The sequence below is a fragment of the Rhipicephalus microplus genome, chromosome 5, assembly GCF_043290135.1.
Source record: "Rhipicephalus microplus isolate Deutch F79 chromosome 5, USDA_Rmic, whole genome shotgun sequence".
Lineage (NCBI taxonomy): Eukaryota > Metazoa > Arthropoda > Arachnida > Ixodida > Ixodidae > Rhipicephalus > Rhipicephalus microplus.
This window is the reverse complement of record NC_134704.1, coordinates 5,823,853-5,845,855: the sequence shown is the minus strand read 5'-3', so window position 1 is coordinate 5,845,855 and position 22,003 is coordinate 5,823,853. Positions and strand designations below refer to the sequence as shown.

At 48.7% G+C, this 22,003-nt stretch overlaps 1 protein-coding gene across 1 annotated transcript in view; it reads left to right on the top strand.

Annotated features, from left to right (window-relative positions):
* CCT1 (chaperonin containing TCP1 subunit 1) overlaps positions 1 to 22,003 on the top strand; it is an 81,187-nt gene that overhangs the window by 9,352 nt on the left and 49,832 nt on the right. The window contains exons 4-6 of the mRNA XM_037426316.2: positions 16,162 to 16,259; positions 18,848 to 18,958; positions 20,200 to 20,381. Coding sequence (XP_037282213.1) covers positions 16,162 to 16,259; positions 18,848 to 18,958; positions 20,200 to 20,381 — 391 coding nt within the window. The remainder of the gene's footprint in view (positions 1 to 16,161; positions 16,260 to 18,847; positions 18,959 to 20,199; positions 20,382 to 22,003) is intronic.

Here is a 22,003-nt window from a genome sequence, read left to right as displayed (position 1 = left end):
GCGAAAAGTATGGTTTGAGACGTGAAACGTGAATGACTTCAGTTTGCGGGGTGAAACGGGAACGTCTCGAATTGCCTTGTGGGAGAACCTCGTAAGTGACGTCGCTGAGACGTCGCACAACCTTGTAAGGGCCGAAGTAGCGGCGAAGAAGCTTTTCGGAACGTCCACGCTGTCGGATAGGGGTCCACACCCAGACTTCGTCACCTGGCTTAAAAATAACTTCACGGTGGCGAAGATTGTAGCGGTGCGCGTCTGCGGTTTGGCGACGTTGAATACGGTGACGGGCAAGTTGACGGGCCTCTTCTGCGCACTGCGCGAATTTGGCGGCATCCGTGTGGTATATTCCTAAGTTGTCGGGCAGGAGCATGGCGTCGAGCATCGTCGTGACGTCGCGACCGTGCACTAAGCGAAAAGGTGTAGAACCGGTACTTTCTTGAACAGCAGTGTTATACGCAAAAGTTACGTAGGGAAGTATGGTGTCCCAGTTTTTGTGATCGATGTCCACATACATTGACAGCATGTCTGCAATTGTCTTATTGAGTCGTTCAGTCAGCCCATTTGTTTGCGGGTGGTAAGCCGTTGTTTTACGATGTTCCGTGCCACTTAATCGCAAGACTTCCTGCAGCATCTCTGCGGTGAAAGCTGTCCCACAATCAGTTATGAGGACAGCTGGAGCACCGTCCGTGACGTAAGACGATGCTGTTAACAAAAAATTGGGGGACATCTGCTGCGGTGGCTTTTGGAAGTGCCTTGGTTTCACAGTAGCGTGTTAAGTAGTCTGTAGCGACGACAATCCACCGGTTTCCAGACGAAGACGTGGGGAATGACCCCAGCAAGTCCGTGCCAATCTGATGAAAGGGCGCCTTTGGTGGGCCAATTGGGTGCAGTAGTCCCGCTGGTCGTAAAGGTGGAATCTTACGTCGCTGACAGTCGCGACATGTGCGAACGTAGTGCTTCACAGTCTTCGCGAGACGTGGCCAGTAGTAGGAGCGTTGAATCCGTTGCAGCGTGCGCGTATAGCCGAGGTGTCCGGATGATGGCTCATCGTGACACGCACGTAAAATGTCACCACGAAGCGTAGTTGGCACAACAAGCAGATACATAGCTTGTGTAGGATGAAAGTTCTTTTTATAAAGCACTCTATCACGGAAACAAAAGGAAGATAGTGAGCGCGCAAAGCTTCTAGGAAGGTGGGAATCGCGTCCTTCCAGGTAGTCAATTAGCGGGATGAGCTCCGAGTCGTGACGCTGTTGCTCAGCTAAGCTGGTCGCTGATACGGCAGAAAGAAAAGTGTCGTCGTCTTCAAGGTAAGTGTTGGCATTTTCGACCGGTGCACGTGAGAGACAGTCGGCGTCGGTGTGTTTCCGCCTGGATTTGTGGACGATGGTGACATCGAAATCTTGTAGCCGAAGGCTCCATCGTGCTAGACGACCTGAGGGATCTTTGAGATTCGCGAGCCAACAAAGGGAATGGTGGTCGCTAACTACCCTGAATGGGCGGCCATACAAGTATGGGCGGAACTTTGTTATGGCCCAGACAACAGCGAGGCATTCCTTTTCGGTTGCAGAATAGTTTTTCTCCGCTGGGGATAACGTTCTGCTCGCATAAGCGATCACGCGCTCTACGCCATTTTGCCACTGAACTAATACCGCTCCTAGTCCAACGTTGCTGGCGTCAGTGTGCAATTCCGTGTCAGCACTTTCGTCAAAATGACCTAGTACAGGCGGAGCCTGGAGGAGGTTTCGGAGGGTGTCGAACGCATGGCACTGATCGGGACCCCAAACAAACGAGACACCGTCTTTTGTAAGCTTGTTGAGGGGTTCAGCAATCTTCGAGAAGTTTTTGACAAAGCGCCTGTGATACGCACAGAGCCCCAGAAATCGGCGTAGGTCGCGCTTATTTGTAGGCACGGGAAAGGTGGCAACGGCGCGGGTTTTCTCGGGATCTGGGCGGATGCCAGCATGGCTCACAACGTGACCAAGGAACTTCACTTCTTCATATCCAAAATGACATTTGTCGGGTTTGAGAGACAACCCCGCTGTTCTAATTGCCTGAAGAACTGCATGAAGCCGTTGGACGTGTTGTTCAAACGTGTCTGCAAAGACCACGACGTCATCAAGGTAAACAAGACATGATTGCCATTTGAGTCCCGTGAGAACCGTATCCATCATTCTTTAAAAAGTAGCTGGCGCTGAGCATAGACCGAAAGGCAACACTATAAACTCGTACAGACCGTCGGGAGTAATACACGCCGTCTTTTCGCGGTCGCGCTCGTCCACTGCGATTTGCCAGTAGCCGCTACGCAAATCCATGGAGGAAAAATATTTAGCGTTGCGTATACGGTCCAACGAGTCATCTATCCGGGGTAGAGGATAAACGTCCTTTTTGGTGACTTTGTTCAGCTTACGGTAATCAACGCAAAAACGCAACATACCATCCTTCTTCTTTACTAGCACAACTGGTGAAGTCCAGGGACTGGTCGATGGCTGAATGACGTCGTCCTGAAGCATCTGCTGGACTTGGTCACGTATAGCATCTTGCTCTTTTTTGCGACACCCTATAGGCATGTTGTCGGATGGGTCTCTCAGTAGGTTCCGTGATACGATGTTGAGCAAGTGGTGTCTGTTTAACCTTTGACGTAGTGGCAAAGCAGTCTTGAAATGAGCCGAGTATACGCAAAAGGCTTTCTCGTTGAGCCAAAGGTAGTCTCTCGTTTACGTCGAGAGTGCTCACGAAGGCATTGTCAGGGTGGCCATTCGATGAAAATGAAGCTAACGTAGATGGACCATCGGCATCGGCAAGTTCTTCATAATATGCAATGGCAGTGTGTCTCGTTAGGTGGCGATATTCGTCGCTGAAGTTCGTGACCAGCAGGTGAGCATGCCTATTGCTAGGCTGAATGATTGCTCGGGCAACACAGATTTGTTGTGAAATAAGGAGAGACAAATTGGCCTCTGCAATTACTGCGTCAGACAAGTCCTGTCCCAATTCTACTTTGACAAAGAGGCTGCTTCGAGGTGGGAGAGTCAGAGAATCGTCGGTAACACGGAGTGCTCTTTTCCGGAATTGCATACTGTCAGTTGCAGCGCAAAAAGGATCCTCGAACGACACAAGTAATTCACGGAGGTCGATGACGGCGCCGTATTCACGAAGGAAGTCCATTCCTAGAATGACTGGCCGAGAGCACACGCGCAATACGAGGAAAGAGCCCGCAAATGTTGACGTACGTATTCGAATGCGTGCCGTGCACATACCAGTAGGCGTCACCAGATGGCCACCTGCCGTGCGCAACTGAGGTCCTTGCCAAGGCGTGGTAACCTTCCTCAGTTCAGATGCCAGTGTTGCGCTCATTACGGAATAGTCGGCACCGGTGTCGACGAGGGCGTTAACAGCATGATTGTCGATGAAGACGGCAATTTCGGCAGAAACAATCTTTTTGCTGTCGGAGAACACTGCAAAACCGGAATCGCCCTCGTCTGGTCGTTGCGTCGAAGGAGGGTCTTTTACAGTTCGCCGGGCCGCGAATTCACCCCCAGAAGTCGCCGTTCCTAGTTTCCCCTGCGGGGACTTGGTGACCGGCTCCTGGAAGGAGCGGAAGACGATGAGGGCAAACTGGGTGGACGTAGACCGGCGAGGCGATGGTGATCTCGGCTGGTGGTGCCGAATAGTCGAAGGAGTACGTTGGCCAGTGAGATAGGCTTCAATTTCGCGGGGGCGCTCACCGTAGCGCGGGCATCGAGCATCAGGGTGGAAGCCGCGGAGACCTAGTTGCCGGTATTGACAGTTCCGGTATACGTGACCCGCTTCGCCACAGTGATAGCAGAGCGGACGGTTATCCGAGGTGCGCCACGTGCTTGCTTTGCTACCACTTTGTCTTGAGATAGACGGCGGATAGGTGGGTGGGCTCGAAAACCTTGAGCCGAGAGGTGGGCTTGAAGCAGTGTCGTGAAATGGCTGCATAGCCTGGTACCTTGGCCGCATAGCAGTATCTGTAGCCGGTGGCGCAGGGGATCGCAATGCCGCTGCGTATGTCAGGACTGGGGCCTCGGAAATCGGCGGTGCGATTGGGGCTAGGGGTGTGACGGCCTGCCTGACTTCTTGTCTGATTACATCCGCGAGGGCTGACACAGGTGGATGGGGTCCCACTGTCTGCAGCTGTCGCAATTCGTCCCGAACGATACTTCGAATGAAGTCTGCGAGGGTCTGTCTCTCGCTGTCAGAGCCGATAGAGCATGTGGTGGCCGGGATCTGGCGTTCGTATTGTGACGACCGCTGCTGCAGCGTACGTTCCATCGTAGCTGCCTCACTGATGAACTGGGCGACTGTCGTCGGTGGATTGCGCACGAGCCCAGCGAAAAGCTGTTCTTTTACTCCGCGCATCAAATGGCGCACCTTCTTTTCCTCAGGCATGGCAGGGTCCGCGCGCTTGAAGAGTCGAAGCATGTCCTCGACAAACATGGATACACGTTCGTTCGGCCGTTGGTTTCTGCTGGATATGGCTTGTTCGGCCCTCTCCTTCCTTTCGGTGTTGCGATAGGCGTCACGGAGCTGTCGGCTGAACTCTTGCCATGTTGCAAAGGAGCCCTCGTGGTTCTCGTACCACGTCTTCGCAGAATCCTCCAAGTAGAAATAAACTCGGCGCAGCTTGCGAACATCGTCCCATTCGTTGATACTGGCAACCCGATCAAAGTGGTCTAGCCAGTCATCAACATCCTCGAAGATGTCTCCATGGAACGGCTTTGGTGTCTGTGGCACGTGAAAAACATGGGTGAGAAGAGAATCATGGCCATCGCTGGTTTGGACCGCCTGGCTTGTCATCGCAGTTGCCATCTTTCTGGGTGTCGATGCCAAGGGACCAAATTCAGGGGGTAACCCACACAGGCGGCGGCTGATTCTTGCTCTGGGAGATGTAGCTGTCTCCACAATGGCCGACACAGCCGAAGTACACGTACCCAGCACCTCCACCAGTAATATCACGAGCAAAACGAGACCTGCAGGCAGGAGTTCACTTGAACCAGAGCAACGAAGATGTTCTCTTCTTCTTCGCGCCCAAAAACGCGTATGAGCCACAGTGGCTCGTTCATCAATGGTGGCAATATGATTGTGAGAGACGCCAAAGTGGAGGGCTCTAGAAATTTGGGCCGTCTGGAGTTCTTCAACGTGCACCTAAATTTAAATACGTGGGCCTCAAGAATTTTCGCCTCCACGAAAAAATGCAGCCTGGATTGGATCCTGTGACCTTCGGGTTAGCTATCAAATGCCATAACCACTAGACCGCAGCGGCGGGGTGTTAAAATGGTGAAATGGGGCAGTGTGCCGTATTCACAGCAATGCGATGGGACAGTGATGGTCGGTTTTCAAACGGCGCCACCAGCAAGAAGCCACCACTGAACGGTGTGGCCAGTGCGCCTAATTCAAGTTTGCATAGCTGACCTTTGTGCAGATTTTGAGTAAAATAATCACATAACACATATGGATGCATTGATGAGATAAATAATGCAGCTTCTGCGTGGTCAAGCTTGCACAATTCCTTTCGCAGGACAGGGACCCAGATCATCTGCTAGCTTACTTTTATAACTGTAGAAGGGATAAAAAAACACATGGCTATCCATTTAATTCATATGTACCCCTGCCTAGCTATTACACTAACTTGAAGTCATGTGAAGAAACAAACGAGAAGGCCCTCAAGGATAACGTTAGTGGGCGAGTTCCACTTGCCTGCATGAGCCAGAAGAGTAAGCAGTCGCGCTCAAGGTCGTACGGGCTTACTTCTTTGTACATCAAATTTTAAAAATCATTTTATACATTCTATGACCAGTGTGGCAACTACAAGTACCAATCTCGGAGGCTTGGTATCTCAGCTGCTCTTAAATTACTTCAGAGGGTGCCGATAGGTGGCGACACAGTATAGTACGGTGTGCTCCAGCAGCACTGGTCGTCATCGCAAAAAGAGCCACATCTGGGGCACCAGATGGCACACTGCCCCATTCCAGTACATCATACTATAGGTATGAAAACTATGATAAAGAAATACCTCACCAGCACAGTGTAGTCTTGGCATTATTAAACACGTTACCTGAAGTGCTTCAAAAATACTTTTGTAACATCGGCAGAAGCGCGTAGTCTAAAACAGCTGGCAACGGGAACTTGGCTTTGAAGATTTTAACAGTAAAATAATTATCGGGAATTAAAATATTCTGTCAAAAGCACACTGAACCAGGAGGCAAAAATGAGAGGGGGGAGAGTCTGAACACCCTCCACCCCAAAATCTTTTTCACCCTTTTCAGGAGCTGTTTACATCCCCCCCCCCCCCTCAAAAAAAAAATTCTGGGTAGCCCTGCACAGAATGTTTACCATTGATGAAGCAGAGTATAGCGTGTCTTTTCACAAATGCACAATGTAAATGTGACTTTTTCGACAGTATGAGGTGTCAAGAACATTTCAAGTCTGAGCTAGTCGGACGAGATGCACCGCGTAAAAATAGCAGCTGTTCTAACAGTCATTGCACCGATATTGTTAATGGGGCGGAGCGGGGACACGTGACTGAACTGTGCGTGCGTGCGTGCGTGTGTGTGTTGGCAAGCAACATCGCCACCGCTTGGGTACTGGGTCCTGGGCTTCTCTCGCTCGCCTCGGACTGATCGTTGCCGGCATCTGCTTGACCGTTGCTCTGTCCCGATCGTGTTTTCACTGTAGGGCCACCGTCACAACGCATGCCAATAAAGCCCTTTTCAATTGGTGGAGGGTGCTGACATTCCCCGTCGCTTGAACCTGGGTGCTGCCATTCACCGTCGCCTAAACCTGGAGCTGCGCAACCGAACGCTACCTCCCATCATGGCCACCAACAACACGCAACCTGGCTCTTCCACTCCATCCTCCAGCAACCTTGGTGTTCTTCGCTTGCGGGAGCCGAAGGTCTTTAGCGGAGATGATAAGACTGACGTGGAAGACTGGTTCACTAACTATGAACTGGTGAGCGCAAACAACAAGTGGGATGACGCAGACAAGTTGACTAACGTCATCTTTTATCCCCCTGACGTGGCCAAAATATGGTATAACAACCACAAAAAAGACATTACGACGTGGTCTATCTTCAAAACGTCGTTTGCTGACATTTTTGGCTGAGCCACGGTCCGCAAGTCCAGAGCCAAACAACGCTTGCGGACTCGCGCACAGAAGCCAACGGAATCGTTCACCAGCTACATCGAAGACATTATTGGTCTTTGCAACTGTGTGAACACCACCATGCCCGAGTCGGAGAAGATTCAGCACATCCTCAAAGGGGTGAATGACGGCGCATTTCAGATGCTCCTGGCCCGTAATCCAGCCACCGTTGCGGAACTTGTGTCACTTTGTGTCAAAGTTTTGACGAGTTGAGGAAGCAGCGCGCCCTGACTCGGCCATTTTCCTCACACGCCGACTCGCTCTCCAGTCTCACTTCTGTTCCCGACCACTTACCAACCCTGCAAGAGATTAAAGATTTTGTGCGTGAAGAAGTAGCTCGGCAACTGGCGTTGATTCCCTTCACGCAGCAGCCGCCGTCCTCTCGTCTGCCCTCACCACTCCGCGACGTTATTGCCGAACAGGTAGCTCAGCAGGCTGTTCCCGTCTCTGCCCACCAGCAGCCTGTGGCCATGCCTGTTCCCCATGCGCTGGCTATGCAGCCCGTGGTCGCACCTCTTACATATGCCCAGGTGGTACGCAGCAGACCCCACCAGCAGCATTTGCCACCCATGTCTTCAGTTGCTCCCTACTCTGCACCTCTTTCGACACCTTGGGCCGCACCGCGAGTCAGCAATTCCTGGCGCACTCCTGACAATTGACCGATCTGCTACGCTTGCGGTACTCCAGGACACGTGGCACGATATTGTCGCCGTCACTTCCAACCACTCCACGACGCTACTCGGCCGTTACCATATGACTCACAGCCCATGCACCTACCTGCTCTCTATCCCTCACCGCAACTCACTCTTCCCGCTCCCCATCTCCTCGCAGGCGATCACTGTCCCCAATGCGTCCCCGACCCGCTTCCTCCAACTGGGAAAACTGAACGCCGCAGTTCCAGAGGCAAGAACTGCGCCGTCGTCGAAATGCTCAAGTCCTCGCACTTCACCTGCTAACGTCTTCGCCATATTTGTCGATGGTGTTTCTACCTTTGCCCTCGTCGACACAGGTGCTGCCGTTTCTGTTATAGTCGCCCAGCTCTGCCGCTCCCTACGCAAAGTTACCACGCTGCTCTCTGGACTATCGCTTTGTACGGCAAGCGCTCAACCAGTTCGACCTCTCGGCACCTGTACGGCCCGCATATTCATCCAAGGCTCTATGTACGTTGTCGAGTTCATCGTCCTTTCGGTGTGCTCGCATGACGTTATCCTCGGGTGGGACTTTCAAATCATCATGCCGTCATCGACTGTGCACGCGCTGAAGTTCAATTTTCGCACCTGTGTGGCGAACTTTTGCATGAAACCCTTGAGCGGTTGCCAAAACTTGTCGTGCGGGAGGACACTAAAATTCTGCCAGCCTCTCTTGCCGTTGTCCCTGTTTGCTGGGATGACCTTAACGATGCTACAGTAATGTTTACTCCTTCCGAAATTTTCATGAGCCGCAGAGCCGTTTCTTTGCCTTTCGCTACACTTGACGTCACTGTTGGTTGAAGCAATATTTTCGTCCACAACCCCCTTTCTGCACCGCTTACGCTACTTGCCGGCGAATGTCTCGGTCGAGTGGAGTACCTTGATTCTTCTTTATTCCTTAATATGCCATACGAATCGTGCAGTAACGCCTCGACCGAACTTCATGCCCTTTCCCCACTGGAATGTTGTCGAGTGACATCTTCTCGAGTTCTATCGCCGGCACCTTAAGTGCTCAAGAACGCGCAGAGCTTCTTAATCTCCTCCAGCACTTCGCAAAATCATTCGACGTTTCTCAGCCGCAATAAGGTCGTACTTCCGCAGTGCACCACTACATTGACACTGGTTCGCACGAGCCATTGCGTTGAAGACCGCACCGTGTCTCTGCTGCAGAACGTCACGTCGTCAACGACCAGGTCGAAGAAATGCTACGCCGTGGTGTTATTCAATCATGGCACAGTCCTTGGGCGTTTCCAGTCGTTCTAGTTCGAAAGAAGGATGGATCGATTCGATTTTGCGTCGACTACCGGCGATTAAACAAGGTGACACGGAAAGACACTATCCATTACCGCACATCGACAACGCCCTTGACAGCCTCCAAGAAGCCGAATTCTTCTCCTCCTTAGACTAACGATCTGGATACTGGCAGGTTCCTATGGCAGAAGCTGATCGCCAGAAAACTGCGTTCATTACACCAAATGGCCTGTATGAATTTAACGTAATGCCATTTGGGCTTTGTACTGCTCCTGTCAGGTTTGAACGACTCATGGACAACACGCTGCGTGGACTGAAGTGGTCTGTGTGTCTATGCTACCTCGACGACATTGTCCTTTTCTCTCCCGATTTTCCTACACATCTGCTTTGGCTCCAACTGGTTCTGACGTGTTTAACCAACGCTGGGCTCCAACTGAACCTTAAAAAGTGCCGCTTCGCCGCGCGAGAGCTGTCCATCTTGGGGCACATCGTGTCCAAGCATGGTGTTCTACCCATGCTTCGCCGAGTTCCCGAAACCTACCACACTGAAATAATTACGCAGTTTCGTAGGACTGTGCTCGTACTTCCGGCGCTTCGAAATTTTGCGTCGATCATGTCACCACTGACCAACCTCCTACGCAATGGCGCAGACCTTTCATCCTGGTCTCCTGACTGCGACGTCGCGTTTGCCACGCTCCGTAGTCTGCTAACGTCTCCTCCCATTGTTCGGCATTTCGACCCAACAGCTGCAACGGAAGTCCATACAAACGCTAGCGGGGTTGGTCTTGGCGCTGTCCTCGCCCAACGCAAGCCGGGCTACTCTGAATACGTCGTCGCTTATGCGAGTCGCACGCTCACTAAAGCTGAGGCCTATTACAGCGTCACTGAAAAGGAGTGCTTAGCGCTAGTGTGGGCGCTTCGCAAGTTCCGCCCTTATTTGTACGGTCACCCATTTGACCTGGTAATGGACCACCATGCACTTTGTTGGCTCGCCGCATTGAAAGATCCTTCTGGCCGCCTAGCTCGGTGGGCACTGCAAATCCAGGAGTACGACATTTGCGTCATCTATTGCAGTGGACGCAAGCATTCTGACGCTGACGTCCTGTCCCGTTCGCCTTTACCTCCCGACTCCGCCTGCGGAACCACTGATACCAACTTCGTCGCATCTCTCGACCTCGACTCCTTTGCCAGTGAACAACACAAGGACCCGTGGATCGCTTCTCTTTTTGACTGTCTCTCTGGATCGTCAACCACTGTGGTATCACAATCTCTCCGACTTCAAGCTGCTCATTTCGCCATTCGACTTCAAGCTGCTATTTCGCCAGTTACACCGACGCAACTGCACTCCTGAAGGTCGTAAGTGGCTCTTGGTTGTCCCCTGCTCCTTTCATGACGATCCCCAATGTGGCCATGACGGAGTTTTCAAAACTTACGAACGCATTCGCGATCGCTTCTACTGACGCGGAATGTATAATTTTGTTCGAAAATTCGTTATGGGCTGCCCTGACTGTCAACGCCGCAAATCATCTCCTTTCCCCTCGTTCAGTGCGCTTCAACCGCTTCCGTGTCCTGCCAAACCTTTCGTTCGGATCGGAATTGACATCTATGGTCCTCTACCGACAACATCAGGTGAAAATCGGTGGATCATAGTCGCTGTGGACCATCATAGTCGCTGTGGACGCTACGCTGAGATTCCCACCCTTCCCAGTGCCACTGCGCGGGATGTAGCGTCCTTCGTCCTCCATCGATTCATACTACGACATGGTGCACCTCGAGAACTACTGAGTGACCGAGGTCGAGCCTTCCTATCAGAAGTCGTTACGGCTTTGATTTCTGAAAGCCATGTTGTTCATAGCAAGACCACGGCATACCATCCGCAGAGTAACGGGCTCACGGAGAGATATAACCATACCTCGGCGATATATGCTCACGACGTGATGTATGTGACACCTGATCATACTAACTTGGATCGCATTCTTCCATTCATCACGTTCGCATATAACACCGCGGCACAGTCTACCACTGGATTTTCACCTTTCTTTCTATTTTATGGACGCGAACCATCCCACACCATTGACACTCTCCTTCCATACCGTCCTGACGCATCCGAATGCCCATCTGTGTCCGAAGCTGCCCGAAAAGCGGAGGAGTGTCGTGAACTCGCACGCACCTTTACGTCACAAGAACAGCAGCACCAGGAAGAAAACAACGCCGACTCTTCAAGAAGCCAGAGCTATTCCCCGGGATCACTTATATGGCTGGCTGTTCCTTACCAAACCCCTGGCCTTTCCTCAAAACTCGTCCCGAAGTACGAGGGTCCTTAGCGTGTTTTGGAGCAAACCTCGCCGCTTAACTCTTTCCTTACCACGCCACTAGGCATCGTTCACCGGTGAACGATGATTTCGCGCCCCTATTTTTCAAAAAACACCGTGCCTATGGACTTGTAGCGCCATCTAGGCGATGGTGCACACACTAGAATTGCTTTTTCTGTACGGTTCGCATTTTACCGCGTGGCGGTGATTTTTAAAGGTCACGCCCGTTCAAAGGTTGAAGCGCATGTGATTCACGCGATGGCGTCAAGATCAGAAACCACGCGCGCTCGGAAAAAAGCGATTTCGCTCGATGCCGACGCCTCGACGAGCGATCTTTTGAATTCCTCGAGTAGTGAGGAATCGGACAACGATGTCGAGACATCGGATTTTAGCTCCGATGAAGAAATTTCGTCAGATCAGCCGGGAACGTCAGCTGTTAGTCGCGGGTATGTTTGGTTTTCACCTTCTGTTTTGTTTGTCGTGTTCTGGAGCTGGCTGACTTGCTCTGTATGTGTCCCACATATTGTTATTATTATTTTAGCGTGTCTACTTCATAAGGGGGCGATGTGCTGCCTCCAGCACAAAGACACGTGGACTTCCGACCCCAGAGGGATCCGGTCATCGACCTCGGCATGGCACTCCGCAGTCGCGCACATCGGCTGACGAGAGCACTGGATTTTTTTCGCCTCTTCTTCACGGCGGAGGTGATCTGCGCAATCTGTCTCAACACCAACAAGTATGCGTGGACCCACATACTTGAAAAGCCGACATACAGTGAGAAAGACGGATCGTGGAAGGAAGTGACGCCGGAGGAGATGATGAAGTTCATCGGACTCCTGATGTATATGGGGATATTAGAACTTCCGCGTCTAAATTTGTACTGGAGTACGACTAAAATGCTTTCTGGACTTCTTCCGCCAAAAGTCATGTCAAGGCGGCGTTTCACCGCACTTCTGGCCATGCTGCATGTTTCGGATCCCGAAACGAACCGCGCTACCGCACAAAAACTAGACAAGGTGTCTTGGCTTTTTCAACACATAAATGACTGCTCTGCAACGTTTTTCCAGCCGTATCGCGAAATTTCAGTTGATGAAAGAATGATTAAATCCAAAGCGCGCTCCGGAATTCGGCAGTACATTCGAGACAAAGTTGTGAAATGGGGATACAAATTGTGGGTTCTTGCAGATCCGAAGACTGGCTACACCATTCAATTCATAGTTCACACGGGGAAGCGTGAAAAACCAAGCGCAAATGGGCTGGCATTCGATGTGGTGACGAAGCTTTGCGACAAATACCTTGACCGTGACCATGTCATTTACATGGATAATTTCTATACGTCCACATCTCTTCTTGTGCACTTGCTAGAACGCAAGATACTCGCGTGTGGCACTACTAGAAAAGATCGCCGCGGGTTCCCATCAGAATTGAAAAATATCATTTGGGAAAAAAAAGCCAAGAGAGGGGACATTCGCTGGCTACGGGTTAAGGGGGTATTGTACCTTCAGTGGAAGGATCGGCGTGTTGTGCATATGGTTAGCACAGCTCACACCGCTAACGCTCACGTGCTCGCTAAGAGAAGGGAAAAGAAAAACGGGAAGTGGGAGCAGATCACAATCGGGAAACCTAAACTCATCGACGAATATAATGCCGGCATGTTAGGGGTCGACAAGTCTGACCAGCTAATTGCTTCTTATAATGTTCTTAGAAAATGCGTCCGCTGGTGGAAGACGTTGTCCTTCCACTGCATTAATATCGCAGCTGTTAACAGCTACATTCTTTTTGAAGCACATCGGAGCCAAAAATCCAGAAATACCTGAACTTTCTAGGCTGTCTTGCTTCGATCAGCTTGCTTTTAGGACAGAACTCGTACAACTTCTTCAGATAGAGGACACCGCACCAGCTTCTAGGACAGAACTCGTACAACTTCTTCAGATAGAGGACACCGCACCAGCTTCTATTCCTCCCACCCCAATTCGGCCACCCACAGCTGTACAGCACCAGCCTGAACGATTGGAGATACGCCGCAACTGTAAGAAGTGCTACCAAGAAAACAAATCTCAACACAAGACGAACGTTTTCTGTCGCACCTGCAATGTCTATTTGTGCTTCACAACGAGAAACTGTTTTGGTGCCTGGCACACTTATCTCCCTGAGTGAACAAATTATAGCTCGAGAAGTTCTTCAGCTATAACTTTAATTTTTTCAATCCTAGTCCAATACGCTGTTTTAAATATTTTGCATCTCTCATAATTTTCCATAATCTTATACTCGGAAGATATAAGTAAATCATTACGACAGTTGTTGTGAACGTACCTAATTATTTGTGTTTGTCAATTTTTGTTACCTATTTAGATCTGCCAGTTCTTCCGTCAAATGTACCTTTCCAACCCTACATTTAGTACTTGCATTTTGGTATGTAGTATTTTGCTGTAAAGTTTTTTTTCTTAAAAAAAAAAAATCTCGTGTAGGACCAACTCAGAACTTCACTATTTCGCTATGCATCAGGCAATTTTTTTGTAACTCAAAAACAGCTTTGTCAATTTTAACGATTCTTATAAATAATGTTGCCCGGTGATTACTAAACATTTTGTATATTTCGAAATTTCTCAGAAAAATTTGTCTGAGATATTGCTTCGTTTTCAAATAAAATTTTTGAAATTTTTTTATTTTTTTGTATACGAATTTTTTTTGCCAAATAAATTTTCTTTTTGTTGTTTTAAAATAAAAAGCATTCAAAAGTACATTCATTCTTCTTTATTTTGATGTATTGCATGGCACTGTAAATCTAGTAGCGACGGCACAGAAAATTTCTAGCTGCAACATACAAAAATAGGCCAATTTTCCTGTGGTAAGGAAAGAGTTAATTTTCTCATTGAGCCACTATCACCATCCGACGACATGCGCCGGCGTGGACGTGACATCGTCCACGTCGCCTGCCTTAAGCCATATCATAGCCCTCTGCCTCCAGATTCTTAGGTCGCCAGGATGGCTCTTTTTCGGCGGAGAAAATTTGAAGAAGAAAACTCATCGTTGGCAAGCAACATCGCCACCGCTTGGGTACTGGGTCCTGGGCTTCTCTCGCTCGCCTCGGGCTGATTGTCGCCGGCATCTGCTTGACCGTTGCTCTGTCTCGATCGTGTTTTCATCGTAGGGCCACCGTCGCAACGCACGCCAATAAACTCCTTTTCACAGACAATGGTGCCTAGGAAAGTATAGGGAAGTTATTAGACCCAATTGTAATATAAATGTGAAGAAAGAAAAGTGTGTAAAAAGATAACTTGCCACGAGCAGGAACCTAACCTGTGACCTTCGAATAACACGTTTGATGCTCTACCACTGAGCTACCACGACGGCTATCCCCCCAGCCACTTCATTGGGTTTATATGTCAATTGAAACGTGGGAGTGTCAGTCAGTGCCACTAGTAGCTACGTAGGCGAGTGTGGCACACTATGAGCCTGTATGGCGTCACATAGCACGTGAACTTATTACGAGCTGGCAGCTGACCAATAGTCCCTCGTATACAACCTAAAGCCACCAACTCATCCAGTATGAGACCCTCGCTAATGAATCAAAGAAAGCAGCGTATACTTAAGGTCACGTTTTTTCATGTTTCACACAATATTAATGAGATATAACAGACAATAGTGCCTAGGAAAGTATAGGGAAGTTATTAGACTGAATTGTAATGTAAATGTGAAGAAAGAAAAGTGGGTGAAAAGGTAACTTGCTGTGGGCAGGAACCAAACCTGCGACCTCCAAACAACTCGTTCGAAGGTCGCGGGCAGTTTAGGCTAGACCACATGAAGATTGGGCGTGGAAAAGATAGCACTCAAGTACTGATCCAAGAGTAGTGCACATAATACGATGTTTAGGTTCGTGGCTGGGAAATCAACGAGGGCATAAGTCTGTCGACCTTGTGCAAGTTTGCGTAGTGGTAGCAAAGGTGAAAGCTCGCATCGGCAAGCTGAAGAGCTTTTAAATTTGCAAACAAGGTAGCAAATGCGATAAGGACTCTTTTTTTTTTCAGCAAGAAACTCATGGCGTACTTAATGAGCACGTGATTGCACGTTTCATGCAAAGAGAGAGTGAAACTTCCAGAGCAAAAGGGAAAGGGGGATAGCAAAAATGAAAGGGGAAAGTTTGGGTACTATGTCTAGGGCTCAACTAGCCTTAGCCTCCTGATGAACAAAAGTGTGCGCTGCACTCCCAGGTTCAAGGTGGCGAGTTGTGCCTCCCACTGTTCCATAGGTTCAATGAGAAAATTGGCTAAGTCGCTTGGCTTATGATCACACCCCTGAGATGTGGTACAGAGTCGGCCTATCGCCACACCACGGGCAAACCGCTGGGTAAAGCGTTAGATTTATCAATGTAACTTCAGTAGAGTGCATGTGCTTAGCCGGCAAGTGGCCAAAGCCACGCTGGCGCTGGTGCAAAGGTTATAGATGCCCAGGCAACCGCCCTTGCTCCTCACTCGGTGAGTCTGCCTAGCTGGCACAGTGCTGCCATGGTCTTTTTTTTTTTCTTCCCTCGCTTAAGTTAACGTAAGAGAGTGTTGTCGAATTGGAACCGTGCAAATACAGTACAGAACTACTGATCATACTCAAGTTTTGGTTGTGCCTGTAATGTGCTGAAATACAAGAAAGAAATCTCGTTGAAACTTTAGGTGCTCCTGTTATGAGAATAAATACGATATTATAACTGTTTGCACCTCGATGCTTTTGTGACAGTTGCCACTTTGTTGCAGGTTCTGGTTGCTGCAGAGTTGCTGAAAAATGCAGATGAGCTTGTGAAGTGCAAGATTCACCCGACGTCCATCATCAGTGGCTACCGCTTAGCTTGCAAGTGAGTGAAAGAGATATTTACAAAAGGGGCTGTTTGCCGTTCTCGTTTACTCATAAAAGTGACCACGTGCGATCGATTCCTTACAAAGGGAAGAATGTTTCATTATACGACAGAATAGGTCGAACCTCGATCATTTCAATTTTTGGGTGATGCGAATTTCTCTACTGTCCAAAGCAACTCCCATTACTAATGAACTATAGTTTCGATATTAGTGCCGCATTGTTTCATATCAGTGCTGCCTACACTGTTATGCAAGGCATTGAAATCACATACTCAAGTGCAAGCATGCGCACTGTGTCGCTGGTTTGTTAGCATCACCCACTACTGTGCAACTTCGTGTGCCTTTGTTTGAGTTACACAAATGGCACTGGCATCACACTTTCTCTGATTGAATTTACTCATGAGCGAACAGACGTCGCTTAACACGTGAAAGGTGATGGGGTTGTTCGCACTTTTTAATAAAAATATACAGAAAAAACAAAACAAAATACACTGGGGAAAAAAGCGGTTTGTTCACTAAGTGGATGTTTCTATGGATGGGTCCATGTACAACATACTCTTATATAGCAACCATTTGTTGTGGCACTTTAGAGTTCGCAATAGACGGGTTCGATCGTAGTACGAAACTTCATGGTATGAACATCGAACCTGCATATGAATGTCAAACCTGCGCAACAGTACGCCAGAGCCCAACAACAGCAGCCAGCACCTCTGTCATGTTTTGTAGTATAGTCGAGCCCACATATAACGGCCCCACTTAAACGAACTTTCGTTTAAAACGAACAATATCCGTGTGACCGTGAAAATATACATTGGTTCAATGGCACAAAATCACACTTACAACGAACGTCTCCAAGCGCCGCTGATCGGTTACAGCGAACGGAGTCACCGGTATGCTGACTTCCCGGGAAACCAATTTCGACCACCGATCAGGCATGCTGATCAGGCATGCTGATCAGGCATCCGCGAGGTGCCCATACATTCTTATTGTTAAACGCCGACCCTGCCTCCGCACCCCTCTAGTTGCCGCTCTCCCCGACCGTTTTTTGTTACGCACCCCTCTGTCATTTGTCCCCCCCCCCCCCCCCCCCCCGCTACTTTGAGCCAGAAAACAGAAGCATTTCTACTTCTGCTTCAGCATTCTCCTGGCAAGAGAAGTTGCACGCCGAAATGTCCAGCGCCGACACTTTTACAGACGACTGTGCAGTGGAGCCTCTCCGCTAGGGCTGCAGAAGATGGTGCCTTTTTTCTTTTCTTGAACAACACATTCATTCAACCTAGTGACAGCTTTCTTTTTTTTTCCTCTCTGTTCGCGCGCCGTGTTGGAAGGAGAAGGGTCCTTACGTGGCAGGGACGGAAAAGGGCGAAGCGTGACACGGACGTGTCGCAAATCGGCATTTGAGAGAGAGCAAACATTCCACCGCAGCCTTTTCTTTCCTTTTCATTTTTTTCGGGCGCAGCATTGAGGTGTCGCAGGTGCCGCCGCGGGATTGGTCGGGGTGCTGAGAGCATTTTCGGAGTGCGGTATGTTCGAATTAACCGTCACAAGTGCTTGCGTGTTCGAATTACCGGGCATTCTTACCCTTTGGAATACATATAGCTTTGACGGGACCTCGTCGTGAGTTCGAATTAGCCGGTAGTTCGAATTAAGCGAGTTCGAATTAATGATATTAGACTACGTTAATTTTGAAAAATAAATTTTTTGTCCCTTTTTACTTCCAAAGATCAGTCTGCTCCCTTGAGCCACCTTCACCGCCGTACACCGGTGACCTGCGAAAAAGCGTTTTAAGATTTAGAAGGGGCTGCTAGCATTTGTCACGGGACACAGAACAGTTCGTTCGACGACTCATGCATGTTTATACAGCATAATTGTGAGCACTAGTATCATTGCTGACATCTAGAAAAGTTAGTGGCAATTGTTTGGAGCACTGTGTAAAATTTGTGCAGCCCTAAAGAAATCAAACAAAACTGCGCGCCTTTTTTTTTTTTTTGCCACCATTAAGGTCAGCAGCTTGGGAGATCCACAGATGAATCCCCAGAGTCTGTCAAAGTGTATGACTGGCGTGGTAAATGCTAATGTCATTGTTTGCCGAGTAGGGTGGTTCAAAATAGTTTTATTGAAATAGCAGTGCTCATATTCACTCTGCACGATTCAGGGGATGTTGACCGGTTTGCACATAATTTTTTTTTCTAAATGTAAGGCTTCTTTTTGGTACTGTTCTAAATCTGGTTTTTTGTAATGAAACCCTTTCTCTATAATTTGCTCTAAACTTGGAATTAAGTTCTCCAAAAACTGCTCCAAGTTTTATTTTGGCTGTCGCACAGGACCTTTCTCCCACTTGAGTGCTTCATTCACATATTTAGCCAGTTACGTGCAAATGAGATTCTGGCGCAGCTCTCTCCTTTGCCTATGAGACTTTTGGAATTCACACCTACAATGTCACCAACACATGTGCAGCAATAAAAACTGTGCTTGAAAAGGGGCCCGGGAAAAAAAATGTTACTGGGCTGGTTGTTTTTCTCTGTGTTTCATTACGTGTGTCTTTAGCTGCAACAAATGTGTGTGTGCCACTTTTGGAATCCCTCAGGGAGGCGTGCCGATACATCCAGGAGCACCTGACCACATCAGTTGAAGAACTGGGCCACGAGAGCGTGGTGAATGCTGCTAAGACTGCCATGTCCTCAAAGCTGATCGGGCCGTATCCTTGCTTGTGGTGTTTGCAACAGTGGTTCGCTAAGATATAGTAAAAGTTTCCACGGATCACCTGTCCTCGATGATTAAAAGAGTAGTGGCCTGAATTTCTGCTGTGAGGAATCATGCTACACAGATGAGAGGACTGGTTCAGCTTGGGTCTCCACTGTTGTCGAGCTTCTCAAGAATCTTTGTATCTACTGCCAGTGGGTCCTAGTGCAAAATGTATTGTCCCATTCCTGCTCACCATCCCACAATCAAAAGGGGCCAGTGCAGAGGCCGAGACAAAAACCTAAGCCAGGCCCATGCCGAAGTTTAATGATAGCCGTAACGTACATTGCTTTAAGGTCTCGCAAACTCAATATCTTTACAGCAGGTTTTCTAGCTTTGTTTAGTTAGCTTGAAAAACCACTGCAGTTGAGTGGAAAACTTCATCTGTTTTCGCATAATGGGTATGCCGATGTTGTGAAACGAACTGCAGTGGTTCCACTTGTGCCAAATGTGCGACGAAAACTAACATCAGACATGCTTCACTGCAGAAGACGCTCTATGTTGCCTATGCGACATGATGTCCAATATGCCTTTGTGAAGCAGAACCTGAAGGCGAAATCGTGTTTACTTTGAAGTGGTTGACTGTGTTGTGAAGTGGCTTTAGTGTTGGTGAATACTGGCATGCACTTTTACAGAAGAGAACTCTAGGACACGGTTAGAAATTTTCTTGGAAGCCTGTTGTGCTGCTGTTTGTGTAGGAAGTGTTTTTTTCCTCCCGCAACATGTACTGCACACCATGCTTGCATTGCTCGTGCTACTACACCGTAGGCAGGCAGGCAAGCAGGTATGCAAATGCAGTGCCATCAGCCCTTTAATGCGAAGAACAGCTGTCAAAAGTACATCAAATATAATATTGTCATAAGATATTTGTGTTGAAGCAAAATAGGTCTACCTGCAAGAGTTCTTTGCTTCTGCTCATAGATTGAACCACATCCCTGTTGGGCGGCACGCATGACTATATTTTCAGAGCCAAACTAAAAATGAGATTCCTTTTCTGTTGGATGCACAGTGCTGGCAACCTGACAATTTTGTTTCCGAGACAGTTTCTTTAATAATACGTACTGCATGAGACCACCTTCTTGAACTTGGAGAGTGCTTTTGCATGAGGGGAACATGTTGCTGGGCTTTGAGAGAACAAAAGTGGTTGCATGAGATAACTTCTGTGCCTGTGCCTTGTCACTTGACCATGTGTCCCAGAGATTCGGACTTCTTTGCCAGCATGGTGGTGGATGCAGCCAATGCGGTCAAAGTGTCTGATGGCAAGGGAGGCTTCCGCTACCCCATCAAGGCTGTCAATGTGCTCAAGGCGCATGGCCGCAGTGCTCGTGAAAGCGTGCTCGTTCAAGGCTATGCCCTAAACTGTACGGTCGCATCTCAAGGTAAGCTGGCTTGCACTGGTGGAACTGCTGTCCCCAAGATGGCACTGAGGCACTTTTTACTGTTTGAGCGACTCTTCAAGAAACTGAAAAGACCCAGTGTGCTACTAGTGTGGAGCAGCGTATTGCTCATTCGGCTGTTATTTTTTTATTTTTTTTTTCTGTTGGACATGCAGTTAGAATTGTGATAATGACCAGGGTTGCTTTCATCTCATATCGACTATCTGCTGCTCTTTTGGCTACAGCCATATGGGACTGTGCTTAATTCTGAATTGGGCAACTCAGCTTTACCAATCTGATTTTATTTCTGCCACAGATTCTAGTATTTTAAATACGAAGCCTGTTTCACAGCACATTTCTGACAACCAGCCACCCTTTTAATTTAGTATCTCTTCCTAAAACAGCAATAGCTGCTCAAACTTAGCATTTTTTTCTGCCCCGAAAACACTTACGGCTGCTCCAATGTATGTTCCTAAAAGTAACTCATTACCATCACTGGGCTTGTTCTGTGGTTGAAAAATAGCAGTATATGCTCGCATTTGAGGAATCAATTCTTCGCTAGGTTGTTTTTATCATCTCCTGTGTCTGAGCACTGTTCTTTAATTAACCATGTAACTTCTCGTGCAGTGTTACTGCCCAAAGATCATTTTACTGTTGTTTTCTTTTGTATCAGAATTTTAAATATGTGGTTGCCACATACTTTTTTCTTTAATTTTGATGCAAGAAAAAGGTGCGTCGGTGCATTCATTTGGCATTTAGGTTAGTCCCCCCTTCCAAACCATCTCAATCCAGATTTACATTGTGGGGTCTCAATATGGCAAACAAGCGCCACGCCATGCTCTTGGAGTGAACGGACACAGCAGACGCGGTCGGTATAATACCAAACAACATACATACTTATTTAGCTAATTTATCACGACGATATCGTCTGCCGAATCAGTACATTAATTTTAATTAACACGCTAGGACATCGTTACACAATAACACTACAAACACACAATAACACACCCAAGGCGGCGTCACCAACGCCTGACTTACCACGTGGGCCCCCCGGCGTGCAGGCCTGCGGTGCCACGCACCAAGGACCCACGCTAGAGACAACCATTCGCGGCATCTGCCACGCGCAGAAGAGACTCGCTCAACTCTCGCCCTCCACCAAGGCTTGCATTCCGCCAGGGGTCACCACCGGCGCTACCACTGTCACAACCATGATGATGATGACAGCAGTAATCAACGCCACCTACTGCCCTGTAGTTGTAACTCAAAATGCAGCTTTTGGGTGAGACACGTGGGCCACACGGCGCAAACAACTTTACAGGGGGTGTCAGCACTCCCACAACTTTCCATAACTGATGATTCGACATGGAAACAGTGTATCGACAGTTTTATTTCACCATTAGAAGCTCACAGTGTGGTGATGTTTTCACACCGGAGGTGGAGTAGCCAATTTGGATTTTTTTTTAATGTCATGAGGTGGTGAGCATGCAGTTCTGCTGCGACCAGATGGCTTGCCTGCATCATCAAGGAGCTGGGGCATTCTGTCTGCCCTCACAGTCTGGTGCCGTCGTGGATGGCCGATGGTTTAGGGTACCGTGTACACTTCTGTAAAGGCCGCACTTTTTTTC